At 32.2% G+C, this 20,144-nt stretch overlaps 1 protein-coding gene across 2 annotated transcripts in view; it reads left to right on the top strand.

Annotated features, from left to right (window-relative positions):
• Positions 1-20,144, top strand: part of LOC140435025 (uncharacterized) — a 259,425-nt gene that overhangs the window by 220,968 nt on the left and 18,313 nt on the right. The window contains exon 6 of one of the 2 annotated variants that reach the window (XM_072523690.1): positions 18,533-18,708. The exons of the other annotated variant lie outside the window; for it this stretch is intronic. Within the exon in view, the coding sequence (XP_072379791.1) occupies positions 18,533-18,708 (176 nt within the window). The remainder of the gene's footprint in view (positions 1-18,532; positions 18,709-20,144) is intronic. 2 annotated transcript variants of the gene reach the window in all.

A 20,144-nucleotide genomic window follows, 5' to 3' on the forward strand; every position in this document is an offset into this window, starting at 1 on the left:
ACTGTACTATCACATGATCTCATAAAAATATTTAGTTACGCAAGATCACGACGAGCAGGTTGTAAATTTTTCCCTGCCAACTTGAAAACACATTTCTCGGTTCAACAAGTCTCAGATGTAGCCACTTAGGGCATTTAACAAGTTGAAAGGAATGTTTTATAATTTGTAAGTGAAAGGGACAAAAAACCACACACGCCTAGCCTGTAAAAGATACCGAATAAATCCCTGGAGCTTACGCCCCTTATCTGTTTTCTATCAGTTCGCACACATTCACATCGCCGCATAAATCGTGATAAAATATGTTCCCGGAAGATATAAGTAGGGATTTTGTTAAAAAACGTTCAAATTTTCAGTTAGGCATATTTTCGAAATACATTATGTTATGTTTGAATACACAACAATAATAAATTTTGAAGTATTCTTAAATAAACGACTTATGTGAAGGAAGAAACCGGGCTCAGTATTTAGCTGTTAATTCTTATTAATGCAAGAAATGATAGTGAAATTCCAAGGTAATATTCTTTAATGCTTAATGACGTAATGATGGTGTGCAACCATTAAAGGAACTATTAAAGGGTACTCAGAACAAAGCCTGCAACAGAAAAATCAGGCTTTCCAAAAACAGTTTAATTTGTAGAGCATCTAGAATGTTCATCTAGAAATGAGTTATTGTTCTTCTTGTTATGTAGACATTGGTCTGTTTTTCATTGTGCCTTCAGAAAGTTCTCTTGCCATCGTTTTCGTGATCTTTTAACTAATTGTCTTCTCTAATATTTGTTGCCACTCGGCTCATATGATCGTTCAATTTAACTCTACATCGTATATCTGTACTTCTAGCTCTGTTTCATATTGTCTTACCATCAATTTTTTAAGGTTTTTGTTTTTTTTGCCATGCAACCATGCATTTTGTTTTTTTTTTTGGTGAAATTATCATGTGAAATTTTCTGGCGGTTATATTAAATTGATGAAATATTACGTCCTAAATCATCTTCACTATGAGAGGGTTAGTATTGAGTGGCTTGCATAGCAAATTATTTTAAGGTGTTTTTATACCATTTGGTATCCTTTTTTTGTTCTTACGTTTTTTATTATTTCATCCATGATCAGGTTGAATAACAGAGAGCTCAGATAATCTCCCTGTCTGTTCCCATTGCCAGCCTTAATTGAGTCGATTAGTTCTTCTACTTTTACTGTGTTGTTCTGGTAGATATTTTCGATCGTGTTCGTATGGTCACTTGGGATGGTGAAATGATTGTAAAAAATAATAGTTTAATATATCTAGGACTGGTATTATTAATCTCTTAATAAGAAGCAAGTTCTTGATGAATATGTGAAGATTGTGTGAGATATGTATGATGGAGTACTAACTATTATTAGGACAGGTATACGAGAAACTGATAAATTTCATTTGATAGTAAGATTGAAAGTAATCTTAAAGTATTGTTTATTTTCTCTGTGTGTCGCTTAACAATCTTGCTTACTTACTTACTCCGTGGCGTTACAACCCTTTGTGGGTTTTCGCCGACTCGACAACATGCCTCCACTGTTTTCTTTCAGTCGTGAGCAACCTCTATCCAATTCTCCACGCCCATAGTGCTTAGGTCTCCTGCTATATTATCTCGCCACCGGAGACGACAGTTGGGACTTCCTCCCACACCACTCTTACTGTTCGTTCGTCAGAATGTCTTCTGAAGTGTCCTGCCCACTGGAGTCTTCTGGACTTTATTTCTTTTATGATTTTGGCGTCTGGGTAAAGTTCTTCGAGCTCTTTGTTAGTTCTTATCCTATATTGTCCTGATGCTTCATCCAGCACAGGGCCAAAGATCTTCCTTAGGATTTTTCTTTACCAAACACATAGTCTCTCTTCGTTTGCCTTTGTTATCATCCACGTTTCGCTTCCGTAAAGATAGTTCAAACACTCCTGACCATGGAGCTGCGCGAAGGCGGAGTCAAATTCACGTAAAGGCAGAGAGGTTCTATTGTAAGTGGAATTATACAGTGCATAATACAATGCGTTTCGAATGGAGGTGGGGACTAAACCAATTGCTAATTGCTTAATATTTTCACACAAAGAGACGTTCACATCAAAAAACTTATACAAGAATTTCAAACTTTGACCTAAATATATTTTCGAATCATTAATGACAAACATAGTAAGTATTTTCACTACTTTTTAAATTTTAATATTTTTTTTGTTAAACATCTTTGTTATCAACACTACATACTATATTAAAGAATTCACAAGTGTTGTGAAAAGTTGTGTTTCTTTATAACCTCTTAAACGATTGTAACTCTAAATAAATTATACACTTTCACTTATTTTTAACACTAATATCATCTTTTTTTTATAATACCAGAATAATCAACAAATATTTTCTTTTTGTTATTAACACCATACAGCAATTAATGTACGACGGTTCTTACTTTCCTTTAACGTATCGGGATATATGTTATAAGAAAAGTTATCGCTACGGTAAATAGACAAAATGTGTTATACAAAGTAAGCCATAATGCATAGATTGCTAAATAGTGTTTTTATTTGATAAGGTTTTTTCAGAAACTCTTACCATTTTAGCTGTTTATCTTTTTAATGGTACACATAAGAAAGTCGAAATGTTTACGTCCAATTAAAATAATGGAGTTTTAAATACTTTTCGATAACTTACTAGTATTTAAAATATTAACTAGTTTTAATAGTTAATAGTATGAAATCTTAGCCAAATTTTTGGAGAAATATTATTTTTCTACAATAACTTAATACGTTACATGCTAATCACGCCTATGAGCCACAAAATATCGCTTCAGTCAAATGCTGATGATGCATATGTGAAATATTAAGATAGGTACCTATGTGTTGTGATGTCTAACGTAAATACCCTTGTGTCTTCTTCGTTTGGTGCCTATCCGCTGTGGATGTTGGCAATCACGTTGGTCCATACAACGTCTCCAGTCCTTTCTGTTCTGCCATTCTCCATCTCTAAGGTCTCGTCTTTCCATGGCCTCGTCCACTTCATCCCTCCATGATCTTCGGGGTCTACCTCTTTTCCTCCTTCCTATTGGGCTCCAATCCGAAATTTTTGCTATCCACCTTGTATGATCTGTTCTTCTCACATGTCCATACCAAATTAAACGTTTTTCTTCGATGTAGCTGAGTATGTCTTGTTCTACTGTCATTCTTCGTTTTATCTCTTCATTTCTGATGCAATCCACTTTTGTCACTCTCCAGCTTCTTCTCTTGAACTCCATTTTAGTTGCTGTGATTTTGGACCTGTTTCGTTTATTTATTACCCAATTCTCTGCTCCATAGGTCATTATACTACGTACCAAGGTGTTATAAATTCTCTACTTTGTATTTCTGGTAATCTGTCTATCCCACAATACAGTGAATATGATAATATTGTAGTTCTGTCAAACACATATGAAAACACAGGTATCTTTATTATAAAGTACAGATATGATTTCAATACGCGACTTGAAAAATAAATTCGAAATTATATCATAACTTTATTTGTACACATGTATGTTTTGAAATCTTTATTTCTAATATCAGCCTTTTATAATATCAAAAAAGGCGGTAAAAAATGTTAAAGTATGCGGTACAGTAGTACTACTAAGTAGACTAGCGCAAAGCTATATTTTTAAAATTGAATAAAGTAATTTTATTATTTATATTTTAAACAAATTATATTATATTTAAATAATTCGATGAATTATTATGTTTGTTCCTAACGCCACCTGTTGACGTATTAACAAAGCATTCGTTGTTTACTTCTGACGTTCTGACAGAAATGTCAAATTCAAAAGAAATATTAAATTATAATAACATATATAAATAAATATGATTTGGCAGTAAATTTAATTATTATATAAACTAAATAATATGTTTAAAAATAATAATTGTATTTATACTAATAAATACAATTTATTAGTACGAAAAGTAATAACCTCATTATTGATTCATTACCTAATTAATATATTTAATGTTAACAATAAATTTTTATTATATTTATCTTTACTCTATCAAATTACAGAGGACTCATTACTCTTCTAGCTGCAAACATGACAGTCTTTCCTAAACACATTTTTGCAGATCAACGACTCAAAGATGAAATAAATCATCACGTCTACGAAATACCTCTGAGCGATATTTCTGCTTTGCATGTATCTTCTCGAGTGGTAAAACTCCGAAAGATTTATGGGGGTGCCTAAAGGCCGAGAACATCCCTTTCACATTGTAAAAAATTGACGAGGCGCCACCGTAAGGCGAGTTGGTGTCACGTTTCCAAATAAATATAAATTTTACAACGAGTCTGGGGATCGGAGAGTGTATTTCGTCTTATCGATTGACCACACAAGAACTGGGATATTAAAGTGAATGTTGACAGGTAGTAGAAATATTTTTCAGTCTGATGTATTTACTAAAACAAGGAATCGGATTACAGATCTTGTACAAGTGCAAATGTAAATTGAAAATATGTACGTTAATAAATTGGATATAAAGAATCACCAATTTATTAATAATTTGTATGAAGTTACATAATTTCTTAACGTTTTTTGTCAAATTCTTGTTTTCACAAAATAAATACACCGGCAATGTCTGAATACCAAAGTAGTGAGTCGACTTCCCTTCAGGTTTAGACCCTGCGACAAATTCATTAAAAAATAAACATTTCATTGTATTTGACACTCTTATGTTGACTAAAGTATGTAGACAGGTTATTGAATCCCAATCAGAGGCGTAGCAGAAGTAAATGATTCTAAACTGAACTGCGAGGCATAAGTTAGGGATATAACTAAATATTAAATACACAATAATTATACAACTGTATAAATAAACTATAACTAAATTATAAGTGTCACTTATCTACATCAACAATTAACACTATTTTTTTGATTTTTTTTATTCAAAGAAATAAATAATTAAATAAGTTGTTTATAGTTTATTATCCCATGAAATGAAGCCGAAAAATCAGTTGAAAAATCGAAAAATTACTGGGCGCTATTTTTTAACTGAAATATCTGGGGGATGTCGATAGAAAGGGCGTATTATCTCGTGGTTATCGAAACTTTTGCTGCGTCATGACATGACATTTCAGAAAAAAAGGGGACGTTTTTCATTCATTTCAATATTGTGAAAAAACTACGCATTCTAGATAAAAACGTTCAGCAGACGAATTTTTTGAAAATACTTTCTCTTTAAACTGAGATTTTCTAAATTAAAAAATATTTATAAACAAAAAGTTATTACAATTTAAACCCGAAAGTAAGCATGTCTTTCAATTGTTTATAATTAATAAAATAAACAATAAAAATATTTAAAACACATTTCATAATATGAGTTTTTATGTAGTTATAGTAGAGTTAATATTTGTTTATCCCTTTAAGAGAACAAAGGTCATTTTCAAATGGCTGTAAAGGTACTTTGTCAATACTTGGAATGTTTTTTTTTGGGTTGATTATCTTTATAAGGTCTCAAATTTTCAAGTTTTTTTAAAACTATAATAATTGTTTATTTATTATTTATTTGTATCTCAAATAAAATCGGAGAAGATCAGGCGGGGTTCACGGCAGGAAGATCTTGCATAGACCACATTTATACACTCCAACAATTAATTGAAAAAAAAAAATGGCAAAAAATAGACCAGAACACATGGCATTCGTAGATTTAAAAAAGGCATATGACACGGTCCCCAGAAAACAACTATGGAACACGATGAAGGAAATCGGTATAACTCAGAGGTTAATAGAAGCCGTAAAAAACCTTTACAACAACAACAAGGTAAGAGTTAAAACCGGCAATAAATACTCCAACGAATTTAAGACCACAAAAGGCTTATTGCAGGGATGCTCTACATCTCCGACACTGTTCAAGATATTCCTCGAACAAATATTAAAACCATGGAAAAGGAAATGTGAAGGGATGGGAATACCAATCCGTGACAACTTCTTGTACACATTAAGCTTTGCAGATGACCAAGTGGTAACGGCTCAAGATGAAGAAGATCTGTGCTATATGCTCCGAAAATTAGAAAAGGAATACACAAAAAATGGACTGGAAATAAATCTAGAAAAGACTGAATATTTAACAACAGAGCAAAAACCAGTGAGAAACTTGGAAATGGACGATAATGGGGAAATTAACGGCACTGGCAAATTCAAATATTTAGGATTCATACTCTCAAAAAATGGAACCACCGAGCAAGAGATAACCAGCAGATTAGCACAGACAAGAACATGTATTAAACAAATGAACGGGGTACTGTGGGATAGACAGATTACCAGAAATACAAAAACGAGAATTTATAACACCTTGGTACGCAGTATAATGACCTACGGAGCAGAGAATTGGGTAAAAAATAAACGAAACAGGTCCAAAATCACAGCAACTGAAATGGAGTTCATGAGAAGAAGCTGCAGAGTGACAAAAATGGATCGCATCAGAAATGAGGAGATAAAACGAAGAATGGCAATAGAACAAGACATACTCAGCTACATCGAAAAAATGTTTAATTTGGTATGGGCATGTGAGAAGAACAGATCATACAAGGTGGATAGCAAAGATTTCGGATTGGAGCCCAATAGGGAGGAGGAAAAGAGGTAGACCCCGAAGATCATGGAGGGATGAAGTTGACGAGGCCATGGAAAGACGAGACCTTGGAGATGGAGAATGGCAGAACAGAAAAGACTGGAGACGTTGGCTGAAAGAAGGAAGGCGGCGACAGCTGTAAAAATTCTTATATAGATAGATAAAATAATTGTTAATTGTTTGCTTAGAAATAATTGAAACAGAATGAAGTGCCAACTCCATTATATTGGCAATATCCTTAACTTATGCCGCGCAGTATATTTCCAATGACTGGCTGTCATTGGAAATTGGATTTTCCTGTAATTTTCCGTCTAATGTTATTTAAAAATCTAATTTTCATTAGAATCAATTGTGTATTAGCCCCATATAAATACAATATTTTAGTGGTTCATTATTTATTTAATTTCTACAATTTTTCTTCGCACTTTTGCATGTGCCTGATTATTCTAGCTTGTGTTGTGTTTCTTGAACTCAGATATTGCTAACTTTTTTACTTTTTAACTGCATTATCCTTTTTATTTTCATGGTCCCCGTAAGGTTTGTGTGCAGTTTCTTTCTGTAGCCAGAGACTCCATGCATATGTTTTTATGTTGATATATAATACTTTTTTGGATTTATATTTATTTTTCTTTAACTGTTAACTGAATCTTGTATTTTTATTCCCTTAATTTATATTTTTGATTAACATAAATGCTCTTTTGCGTCGTTTTTTATAAAGTTACCCGTCACTGTAAACTTGTCTGATGGACAGGAAGCAGGTAATGTCCTGAACCCGACCAAACTCAAGGTATTCTCTTGAAATACCGGAAACGTCGAAGCGAGAGAGTAAATCAAGGAGATTCGATTCAATACCTATCCACTTCAACTCGAATTTCTTTATCAGTATTATCGGACGGGAGCGTGCCGAGATGTTAAACATTCTTCTAATCTTAATTGTCGAGAAAGCTTCCGAGACGTAAGATGGATGAATGAAATCCGTCAATGAACTTGAGTTTATTTTGAGTTAAATTTGCAAATGTCAAGTCATTCATTATTATGAGATGATGATTTATTGAAACACGTTCTGTATTTTATTATTATTTTGAATGAACAGTAGAATGTTAATAATAAACATATACGTTTATTTTTTATAGATTTTCATTCGCAAGACCTATTAAAAATATTGGCAGAAGATAATCTAAAACCATTACGGGGTAATTATTTAGGGCCAATATCAAAGAAAAAGAGAATATGGTGGAATTGCAACAAAATTATCTTAGGTTCATATTATATAGAATACAAGAAACTTAATTAATGAGAGGAACGTAGAAAAGGATAATTAATAACAACAGATGACTTATACTCCAGTCGTCAGAGACGAAAATACCACTAAACCTTTAAAAATCATAAGAACAAGCTGAATTTTGCTGAAAATTTCAATTTTGGGATCCCAAAAAAGATGCAAAAAGTGTATTACTCTGACTCCCATGTTTTCCCTTAAGATACCCCCTCGTATGATGTGAAAAAAGGAAAAACATCGATTTTGTTCTCTCAGAAACAATGCTTGAAGTGACCGGCGATTTTGAATGCGCGAGGAATCTTTTAAATAAACTTTGTATCAACTCGACGGTAAAAATTCGATATCTTTTGATCGGAGTATCTTGTTGACAAAAAACAAAATGCGTTTTAAAGGTGAAGAGTGCAGAAAGCTGTTAAATAAATAAACGCTGTGCGATTTTTGTAATTTTTATGATCTAAAACGTTTAACTATATCGAGAAATACAAAGAAAAAACTGTACAAAACAATAACACGCCCAGTCCTAACATATAGTTCAGAGACCTGGACCTGATCTCTCCACGTCTGAGGTGGGTAGAGCATGTAATGCGGATGGAACAAAATTACCCAGCTAGAAAAACGCCCCTTAAAATAAGCCCATTGGTCAGAGAAGAAGAGGAAGATTCAGAACAAGGATCCATGATAACATCGATAAAGACATTAGAAATATGTGAATATGTGCTCAGGCAGATACACAGAGGGAATGTGGGAATTTTCCTGCCCCAAGAAGGTCCAAAATTAAATGAGTTAATTTGAGTTTATCTTTATATCTTTTGGTTGTGTGTTTAGATCCGCCACTGTACGTGTTGGCGGAGGAAGGCGATGGATAGGGACGACTGGACAGAAATTCGTGTGGAGGCTAGTACCCACGCAGTGTTGTAAAGCCAGAATGATGATGTTTCTGCCAGTGATGATCTGGTGCAGAAACCATAACACTCACAAAAATAACAGTAAGTAAACTACAAGTTGCGGAGAGAACAATGGGAAGAATATTGTTAGGGGATTCCCTACGTGATAGAACGCCTAATGCTACTATACATACGCAAAAGATCAGGAGTACCAGACGTTATTGAAAGAATAACAATACTAAAATGAAACTGTAGCAAGAGCAGTTTATGGTCGGTGGATAAAAAGAATTTTTCGAATCGAGACTCAGAATACAAACAACAGAAACGGAGGTCCACCCCCGACGAGATGGAACGATGACATAAAAACAGTGACTACAAGTTACATTTAGATGGCACCAAATCGAAATGTCGAAAATCATGCAAGAGCTCTATATTGATGCTAGGAGTTATTTTATGATTCTATAGTTCGTACATTTTTGAATATCTTTGCTTTTGTATATAGTTACTAAGATATGCTCCTTATGTGGTATATATCACACTTCCAGAATTTTAGTGAACAGACCTTTCCACACTTTATTTTTGATATCATCTGGTAGAACTACTTTACTTCCTTTATCTTGGTTTTTTGTGGTGTTAGAGTAACTACCTCGTTTGTTATTTTGGGTACCATCTGAGCTGGTATGTCAGTATTCCGTCAACCGTTTCGTTCAGTAAGTCATCAAAGCACTCTTCCGCCGTCTTTTTGCTTTGTTTGCAGTATCGAAACAAAATTCAGTATCGAAATAGCCAGTAAAACATCTGACGTTGGATTTTTTAATTCATTTATCGGTGTGTCAGCTTACAGTTAAAATGGTTATCACTTAAAGTGTATACATATCATTTTCTTATTGATAATTATGTAATATTATCTTCATGTTATTTGAAACCATAGAGATTAGAAACCGTTTAAAACTTTTTTCCAATTCAAAACAATTAATACAGTTTATGATAGCATAATAATGTCGATGTTATGTTTCCTGTTGCATAAAGTTATTGCCATGTTAAACAATAATTTTAATGTATGTATATGTATATCGATTTTACTGATCTAGACACAGCATTAAAAACGATTTAGCAAACAGGAGAAACAATAATTTAATTAAAATATTAGTCTAGACATCATATATTATGTACAGCGGTCTAGAGAATTTGCTGTGCAAGGGAAATGTGTAATTGTCACGATTATACACTTCTTGGAATTGCTAAAGCTTGGAGATGCAAATGCCTGGGAATAAATATATGTATCTAGGTTACAATGTTCAAGTCTGATTGCATAGGAAATAATGACATACGTTTGCTATAATTAATCAGTTGCGTTATTCACATTTTTGACGATTTTGGATTGATTTTGGATGATGTATCAATTTTTATACGATTTTTCTATGCAGATATGATTAATGTTAATTATAATCGTTCGTTTGCTTCCTTTCTAGAACTCAATTCGATTTTTTAAATAAATAAATCTTTTTCAATTATAGAACTCAACATTAAAACTAGTCTTACTATTCATTTATCAATGGCGTTACAATTCTTCGTGAATTGCCGCGTCCGCTATGGCCTTCTATTCTTCAGTCCTGTGCCACTATTTCCCATTGTCTCACTTCCATTTTCTCCAGATCCTCTCTAACTGCATCATTGCAGTTTTGTACGTTTGACTACGAAATTATTATTTTAACCGAAACTGGTCAATCCTTCTACAGTATTTATATGGCGGACGAGCTGTTGATTTCAGTAGTACATCCTTTGTAATCGCAAAACAAATGATATTAGGAAAATGAATATTTTAATTATTAAAAAGCGAATCATCTATACTATCGTTCTAGTACTTTTTCTCTATAGTAAAATGCTGAGGCGAACGTCACAGTACTGGCACAACGAGAAAGCGTCACGGTTAGCGACGCGAAATAGCGGTCTTCACATTCACATCGAATTACTACTCTTCATCAATTCGTTTCTAGACATCAAATTAGTAAATACCTTTTAAACTATACTCAAATTATATTTTTAAACATCTTATTTAGTTTATATAATAATTAAATTTACTATAAAATGATATTAATTTATATTTCTTTATTAATTTAATATTTAGTCTGACTTTGACGAGTCTGTCAGAAATAAACAACGTTTACCTTATTGATATGTTAGGAGGTGATGCTAAGAGCAAATTATAATAATTTATAGGGTTATTTTAATATACTATAATTTGCTTAAAATATTAATAATAAATAAATAATAACATTACTTTATTCAATTTTTAAAATATTATTTAAATTTAAAAATATAAAAAACGTAGTATGAAGCTTCGCGCTAGTCTACTGTACCGCCTACTATACCACCTTTTTTATGAATTTTTCACATCACTAAAGCCAATCATGCAAGAAAAGAAAGATAAAAGTTAAGTATTGTCAACACAGCCAGTATTTTTAGGGTGTGCAGCTTTTCCATCTTTTACAGTTTACGGTTCAATGCTAATGTACCTTTTACAAATTTACTAATTTTTTTAGATTCTTTTTTTTGTTTCTTCGATTCAAGATCGTATAAATTTGTTGGTTTTTTTTCTTCTAAATACATGTTTTCCATATTTGTTAGCACACTAAGTGCCACCATACAAATACTAAAGAAGTCCATGGTGTACTCATGTGGCACTCAACGTGTTAAATGTATCACCGAACGACCATCAGTATAAATGGTTCCCTTTAAATATACCAACGGCTTCCTTGAGAAGGTGGAAGAGTGGTCTGAAGTAGAGATCCTCTTGCCATTGAGTGGATAAATCAACTCTAAAGACGGAAAAACCAATAAGGTCAACGGCATCAGTATGCAAAAGCAAGAAGAAACTACTGCATTAAAGATCCTTTATGGATGTCTTAAGAAAATCACTCATCATGGCAAGTAAAATCAACAATTCTACTGAGTATCGGTTGCTTCTTAAATGAAGTAGAGGGCCGAAGAGTAGTAGGCGAAGAGCCACGTCATGGCTTCGCAATATCAGAACTTGGACAGGTATGAACATTTTGATGTAGTGATCTCAAACCTCCAGTAATGGAAAGCACCAGAAGAAAAATATTATTATACGGGCTTTCGTGTCATATGTATTAAGTGCACCAGAAGAAAAAGATCATTAAACAGTCTTTCGTGTCATATCTCCCAACTATTTAGTTAACCCCATTTCATAGGTTGCCTTCAAATTAAAATTAAAATTTTACACTATTTTGTTTAGATTCCATATTTCTTATTATATTAACAACATTGTTAACTTAATCGGAAATTACTATTTTAGCATCAATAGATGTCATTTTTTTATATTATTAAATACTAATAAACAGTCATATTGTTTTTAAAAATGTTTGGGTATTTTTTGTTTAGTAACAACTCTTATCTGCAGAATATTGCGGCTTTAAAATAATTAAATCAGGATAAGAAATTTATTATCTTTTGTTGTCATCATATTATAGTTTATTTTTAAATTCTCATAAGAGCAATGTTTTAAGAGAAAAAGAGTATAAAAAGAAATAATTTAAAGCAAATGCACTTAATACCATTAAATTTCCCGCAATAATTTAAAACTAAGACTTAATGTGCATCTGGTTTGAAGAGGTTGGTTGTGAGTTATAGCGGCATCAGCGTTTGAAACAGTCGATGTCTGGCAGACCCGAACACGAAATTTATTCATGAAATTTAATATTTTGATGTGAATAATCCCATTTTAAAGTAGACCTATAAACATATCGGTTTCAAACTGGTATAATTTATGGATTTATTAGTTACAAATTAGTTAACGAATGTAGAAAAACTATGATTTATGTAGAAATTTCTTGGTTTGTTAAAACTGTTAATAGTGTTTCTGTTAATTTGAATTGGTAAATAATTAAAACAAAATAGGGAAAATACTTCACGACTGACAAAAATTTATTGTTCTACCAATTCGAAAGAGATATAGGTATAGGCTACCTAGTACAGTTAGCATATCATACAGTGATTATCAGTCTAATAATATTAATAATACAAAACGTGAACAGTAACATTTGACATTCGATTTTTGACAAAATATACGTTTTGATGTCTTAACCTAATTTCTTAATAGGTGAGGTGGAACTGCAACCAGTCAAAGTAATTTTTATAGCATCATGCACTGGTAAACTAAAACATATCATTATATTGCTTTGGCTTTTATCCCCGTATAGGATAGGTTCCCTATTTACATTTCTTAATAAATTTTTATCTTAGATCACAGTCAAGTCACATACATGTCTAAAGTCCCACTCGTCGAAAATGCATTCATTGTTTCGTTTCGTAATAATTTACCCACCCAAAGACACCATCTTATTTCTACTAGTAACTGCATCTCTAACTAAAGATAAACAGTCTAGATACTCTCTTTTTGTCATGCTAAGATTAAACCTTATTAACACTTTGTCATCGACATACATTAAGTGCCAAGAAATCTTAGACGGCAATTCCTTTTTATTCCACGAGAATAGAGCGAACTAATTCTACTATTCAAAAAAGGAGATAAAAAACAGACAGAAAACTACACAGGTATAAACTTGTTAAATACTACGCTAAAACTTACAACTAAAATTTAACAAGTGCTAATAATTTAGAGGATAGGTTTAGTAGATGAACAACAGGGTTTTCGTAGTGGAAGATCATGTACAGATGCAGTATTCGTTATAAAGCAAATAACTGAGAAATCACTAGAGTATAATAGACCAGCATTTCTGTGTCTGATTGACTAAAGAAAGTGTTTGACAGAGTCAGACTCAAAGATGTAATCCATCTTCTGTATAATAGAGAAGTTCCCCTATGGGCAACTTACAGAACCTATAGAAATAGGTGGCGGAATAAGACATGGATAAAATTAAACAGCCGCTAACCACGTGAGTCCTGTCTTTCACAATCTTTATATATTTACCTTTTCCTTTCAGTTCACAACAGGAATTCTCGTATGATAATAAAATAAAATTTATAAACAAGATTAATATTATTATAAAAATATTATTAAATAAATATAGTTCCAACTTGTCGAATTTAACTGTGTCAAGCTTTCGATGTTCTTTGTAGAGTCATCTGCAGCTAGCTCTAAGTTTGGTCCCGGACCAAAGTCTCCTGTGTTCCCAGTTACTTTACAAACACCACTAATAGCTTGCAGACACATTCTGTGAATGTTTCTTTAGCTTTGACGATAACTATGAGGAAAATATTATTTTCCAAACAAACTGGAGGCTTACAGGACTGACTATAAGACTAAGGATACCACTATAAATTATATTTCGTCTCCTTAGAGATTTATTTATATTAAAATAGACTACTTGTAATCAATATTATCTTTTATTTTGATTTTATTGGTTTTTTAAATATTTATTTAACCATAATTTGTTAAAAAGATCAACACAATGCTTATATATTTATGCCTTTTTTATTTCTAGTCTTAGAATAAACCATAAACAACAGTAAAATGAAGTAAAAGAATATGTAGGTATATCAATTTGGTTTTTTCAATTATTTCAATATTTCAATTCTTATTAGCAATAATAATTGTAACTATCCAAAACGAAATTTAGTGTATACAATGTTGAACCATTATATTTATTTATAGTGTTTGCATTTTTAATTTAGCGAATCTATTTAAAATTGGTCGGAAATCTTTCAATTGCTTAAAAGTGCGCAATTTATACTGTATACAAGTATTAAAAAATAATAAAATAATAGCTGAAATATCGAAGAAAGATTGACCTTATAAAAAATTGGACATTAGATAAGCGACGAATATTTTTAATACTGCATGCAACAGAAAAATTGAAAATTTCCATTTGGCACCAACTGTCTTGAGTACAGGTTGGTAAAATTTACAGAAAAAGCAAAACTATTATCATGCATTTGCATGAGTGCATCAGTGGATAACTATATGCCAAAACATATAGTTATCCACTAAAAATAATCCAAGGCAGATAATATTAACGCTAGAACATCATAATAGAACTACCTACAACAAAGAAATAAGAATATATAAACCATCGGTGGTCTGTATCAGATAGAGTAAAGTGTCCAAGAGTACGCACGTACGTTTTCTCATTATAAAATAAATGGTTAGGTTTTAGTTTACATCAAATAAGTAATAGCTGAAATATGTCATAAATTAGTCAGAAAAGTCTCAATACCTTTGACTGTAAAGTTGCACAAAACATAAAAAATTCAATAATATTCAAATGGTGCACATACGTACTCTTGGGAATACTTCGTTTTAAGAGTACACAGTAGGGTTCCTAAGAGTGCACATACCTTTCAAAAGCACAACAGAAAAATGTTTATTCATAATCAAAGTAAAGTAAAAATATAAAATTTAGAATCTCCAATTAATAAAGAAATCACAACAGAACTGACCAACTGAATATGTGCACGCTTCATGCCACCAGGCTTTAGATTGAAAGCACTGGATCCAGCTTCGTCTGGTGGTTCCGCAAACATGCAGGACAAAATATGTCTTTCTCTGACATTTGGTTAAATTCCGATTTATTTTCTTTATCCTCAATACTTATTTTAGCAGATTTCGTTTTCGACAACACCTTTCTTTTCAACTTTTTAGGATTCAAACTTCAGTGTTTTCACTTATGTAACCATCTATTATTTGCCTTTTAATAACCTTCTATTAGTTTGAATTTTTTCTTTGAGCTTCTGCCTCTAATATCTCAAGAGTGTGATTAAAGGGCGTACTGGTTAAAATTTCTAATTTTTGAGCTCTTCTTTTTTGAACTTCAGAACATTCCATTTTTGGTAATGACCTAATTTTGGATGGAGATCGAATGGAAGTTTGGCTCAATGTTGTCAATAGAAAAGTTAGTTGATATTGCCGAAACTTATTTAGCTTGATTGTTTCCTGGACCATATTTATTGAATCATTATCAATGTTGGATCAGGAATATCTATTATTAGAACTTGATCCATACTGATTAAAAGTAGTGTAATCAAAAGATCAAATTTTAACTGAGCTACTGGTTTTTTTTCATTATTGATATCTAGGAAAATTCACAATCTACGACTTCTAATTCACCATCAGAGAAATTTTTTTTACTTCCACAAACTTCCTCCCATACATTAACAGATTTTTTCTTCTTTTCGTTTTTTCTGTTTGAGGCAGATTTCGCTGCTTCCACCGTCAATATTTCTTGTTTAGGTTGCTTTTGGGTGTTTGGTCTATCATTTAGCATAGAAGGAAAGAAGTCTTATTCTGAAAATATTAGTGGGTTGAACGGAAAAATTCCGGTCGATTTAAAAGAGTTTACAGCCTTTTCAATGTTAGCAACTTTATAATAAGCTTTTAAAAACAAACCAGCTACATCAGTCTGGTTAATAACTTTACCAGGATGACTGACGAGCCAGCTGTTACAAAATTGACTATAAGGCACAAAAATTAATGATCTGTAGGGTACGATGTGAAATATGATTAGGTATCAAAAAGAATCTAAACAGATATTTCTTGATTAGATCTCTCTGCCTTCTGAAAACGTTAAATCCATTAAAAGAACAGGTCTGCATTTATGAACCCTGCTTCTAAAACAAATTTTAAAGCTCCACTTGCAGCTTCTTTGTAGAGATCTTCGCGCAACCTTTGCTTGGGAAAAATAAATGCTGGCAATACGTATTCTCCGCTAGCGTTAAAACAACAAACTTCCGTGATTAACTGACCACGTTCTGCACTTGCGGCCTTTCCAACACTTCTTTTTTCTTTATATTTGTGATAACTTTTGGCAGTTTATTGGGAACCATACTTATCTGAGTTTCATCCATATTATAAATACAGTTGGAAGGACAATTTTGGAAGGAACTTTTCATACAAGCATTTAAGGTTCTTAAAGATAAAAAATCTATCAATTTGAGGTTTACTAAAGCCCATTATCCTCCCTATGGAACATTTTTCGGGTTGTCGAAGCGTTAATTTCTGTCGTAGACAAAAGTTCCTAACCCACTTGTCACCTGCAGCTTTCTTAGTTGCATTGACAGCGTAGTTTATGACAGCGTATTCAAATGCAAAATGCTTAAGAGCTTTTCTTGTCAATTCACAAAACCTTATATCAAGTTGCCTTAGGTGTTCTACTAGCTGAATTTCCATAGCATTAAAAAAGCACATTTGAATATACCTAAAGATGTAGGTACCGTGCCATATTTTAAGCTCTTGCGAATAGTGGCCACAGGAATATTCAGGTCTCTAAATATTTGCCTTATCGATTTTCCATTTATAATATCAGTCCATATTTGTTCTATCAGTTGCTCGGTAAAAATCAGCTTATACTGGGACGTTCTCTTGTAGGTGTGAGCACTCTTTTCTAAAAAAAAAACAATGCTAACTGTTAGCGCAGCAGAATGATTTCTTTAGATTATAATATACACCTATTTTTCTATAAATAGTAGGTATAGTGCTCTTTAATGTACTTTAATAGTACACCGTTTCAACAATGCTAACTGTTAGCGCAGCAGAATGATTTCTTTAGATTATAATATACACCTATTTTTCTATAAATAGTAGGTATAGTGCTCTTTAATGTACTTTAATAGTACACCGTTTCCAAGAGTACGCACTGCTTACTCTTGGGAACTTTAGAAGGCGCACTTTTGGCATACTAACTGGTAAATAAAATCGTTTTTTTATTAAAACAAAACCGTAAAACAAGGTAAAATAAATAAGGACAAACATAGTCTGTAGAATAATCATATCCAAGTGAAATAAATGTGCCTACTTACCAGAGAACACGTTATTTTCACTAAACAAAGATGTAACTTGTCAATTTGCCAGCAGAGGGTCTTTATTTCTAGGTAAAAGTTAAAAACGTATAGAATAGATGTCACGACCACTTCTAAAATATGATCGATATAATTTACTATATTATTACATCGTTGTAAAACATATTATATTTTAGTAAAAACAGGTGTGCGCACTCTGGAGCGGGTGCGTATTCTTGGGCCACTTTACCCTATATGAGAGAGAGAGAGAGAAAGATAAAATGTTAGAGTTTAGAATAAGGTAGAAGAGAAGCCTGGCCAGAGATAGCTTATAGAGAGCTACACTAGCTAAGATAGAAATACATTGAGATATTAAACATTGTATTTATAAGGGATTGATTGTAATAAAAATTACATTTCACGTTTATTTTTGACGTTTCGATTTGCACTCGTTTTCAAAAAAGATTATTAACAAGGAGCTATTTTAACCTGTAGTTGTTTTTTCATCGGTAATTTGTTTCAGCCAATTTGACAGGTGACTTACTTGGTCTTGGATCTTGTAGACAAATAGTCATGTTTGGAAGCCGGTAATTGAGTTGCCTTTAATAGCAGCTATATAGAAATATTTTGAAAATATACCACTTGGAATATTCTCAAAATATATAAAACTCAATAAATAAGTGAAATGCTAAATACTTCAATTTTTTGTAAAGAGTATTAACTGCTAAAGAAAGTGGTTTGACTTTAGCAGGGCACAAAATATACATTTTCTTGATAGTTGCTCTTAATTTGTAATATCTCGCAAACAATGAGCAACATCAGAAAAAATTTCGATTTCTAGCACTAACAATTATTTTTTACCATTCATTTAATCATTATATATTTTATTTGTAATAAATATTTCTGTTTGTAGAGTAAAAACAATTCGTAATCCCATACTATTGCGATTTACCTTCCTTATGTTTTAGCTATGTTAATTTGCACGTTGCACATTTTATATTACTAAATTTGATATTTTGGCTGCAGTTGATCCACGCACAGCGGAATTCTTCACGGAAGGTAGAGAATGTGTTAATTGCGGCGCAATTGATACTCCTTTGTGGCGCAGAGACGGCACAGGCCACTATCTTTGCAATGCGTGTGGCCTATACCACAAGATGAATGGCATGAACCGGCCTCTTGTGAAGCAGCCTCGTAGATTGGTACTTTTTTTATTTATGAATTTTTTATTTTAATTTTTTCTCACCCAATCATTTTGCTTCTTCGTGGCCGAACGGCAATGGTTGAGGAGAAGTTCTTTTTGTAGAAAGGGGAATTGATTTTGATTAACATATTTTCAAAACTTATGGGTTTTGCTTTTAATGCATGCAAAAAAACTAAAATTAACTATAGCAAAATTCATAATGTTTACTACCATTACTTTCATTTTTTCACGGATACTAATTATCCAAATTTATATAGGAATTGCTTCATCTTTACTTTTGTCTGACCTCGAAATTTCTTTTTCTATTTTTTCCGTTGTCACAGTTCTTACAGTCATACAATTTATTGCTTTAGCTTTTATCTTCAAAAATTTTATTTATTAAATGGTTAGTTCTTCTTCATTTTTTCTCGTCCTTTCATAATACTGTTGGCGTTGCCACTATAAGAACTCTGAAGTTCATTTATCATATTTTAATTTACATATTAAGTCATCTTACATCTTGGTCACACATACATAGCTTCAAAAGTTCTAGATAAGTCAGCACTTGTCCAAAAAAAGACAAAGCTCACAGCGTGGTACTCTATCGTTTTCGGATATTCAGATTCAATGTTTACAGTTCAGCTAGAAGGTTCTATTGTAGTAGGTACTCTTTCCCGTTTTGGCACTAGTTTTTCTTGTCTTTTGACTTGACTTTTCCATATTCTTCCATCTCTTAACTGTCCCCTATCATATACTTCTACACCTATGTTTCTCAATATCTTATTTCTTTCATTTTTATTACTTACCTATGATAGACTATAGGTACCTACTTCCACATTTATTATTAACCGACATTTTCAGTGCTTTTCCGAGAATTTATTTTTAGCCTCCATTTTTCATTAGTTTTATTAATATTTTTTAACATGCTCTATGAAATCAATTTATTAATTTTCCTTTCCTAAGCTCTTCATTTGTACCACGTATTGGAGGTACTCTTAAGCTTGTTTCCATCTTCTCTGCTCTTATTTTGTGTATTGGTAACCTTGATTAAGCCTTTAATTTTTAAATTTCTTTTTTTTATCATCGTCAATTCTTACATCAAACGAATGCTATAATTATTTTTCTCTGATGACTAGTTTGCAACCAGAAAAAATTTGAAACCATTATAAAACGTGACATACTAATAATAAATTATTATTTAATACTAAAATAGTAATAAAGTTAATGAAACTTTATATTTATATTTTGTTAAACTTTTATTACGAAAACTAACCAAATTGTTAAGGGATATTTTTAACGTCCAATTTTAGGTTAATTTCTAATACAGAAAATATGTTGATCCCCCAAACTTTCTCTTCAACCAGTGCCGTTCGGTGTAGAACATCATTGATTGAAAAAATACAAAAATGCTAAAACACCCCCGATGTGCGAGGCAAAGCTGCTACCAAAATGTCA

This window comes from Diabrotica undecimpunctata, chromosome 2 (genome assembly GCF_040954645.1).
Source record: "Diabrotica undecimpunctata isolate CICGRU chromosome 2, icDiaUnde3, whole genome shotgun sequence".
Classification (NCBI taxonomy): Eukaryota; Metazoa; Arthropoda; class Insecta; order Coleoptera; family Chrysomelidae; genus Diabrotica; species Diabrotica undecimpunctata.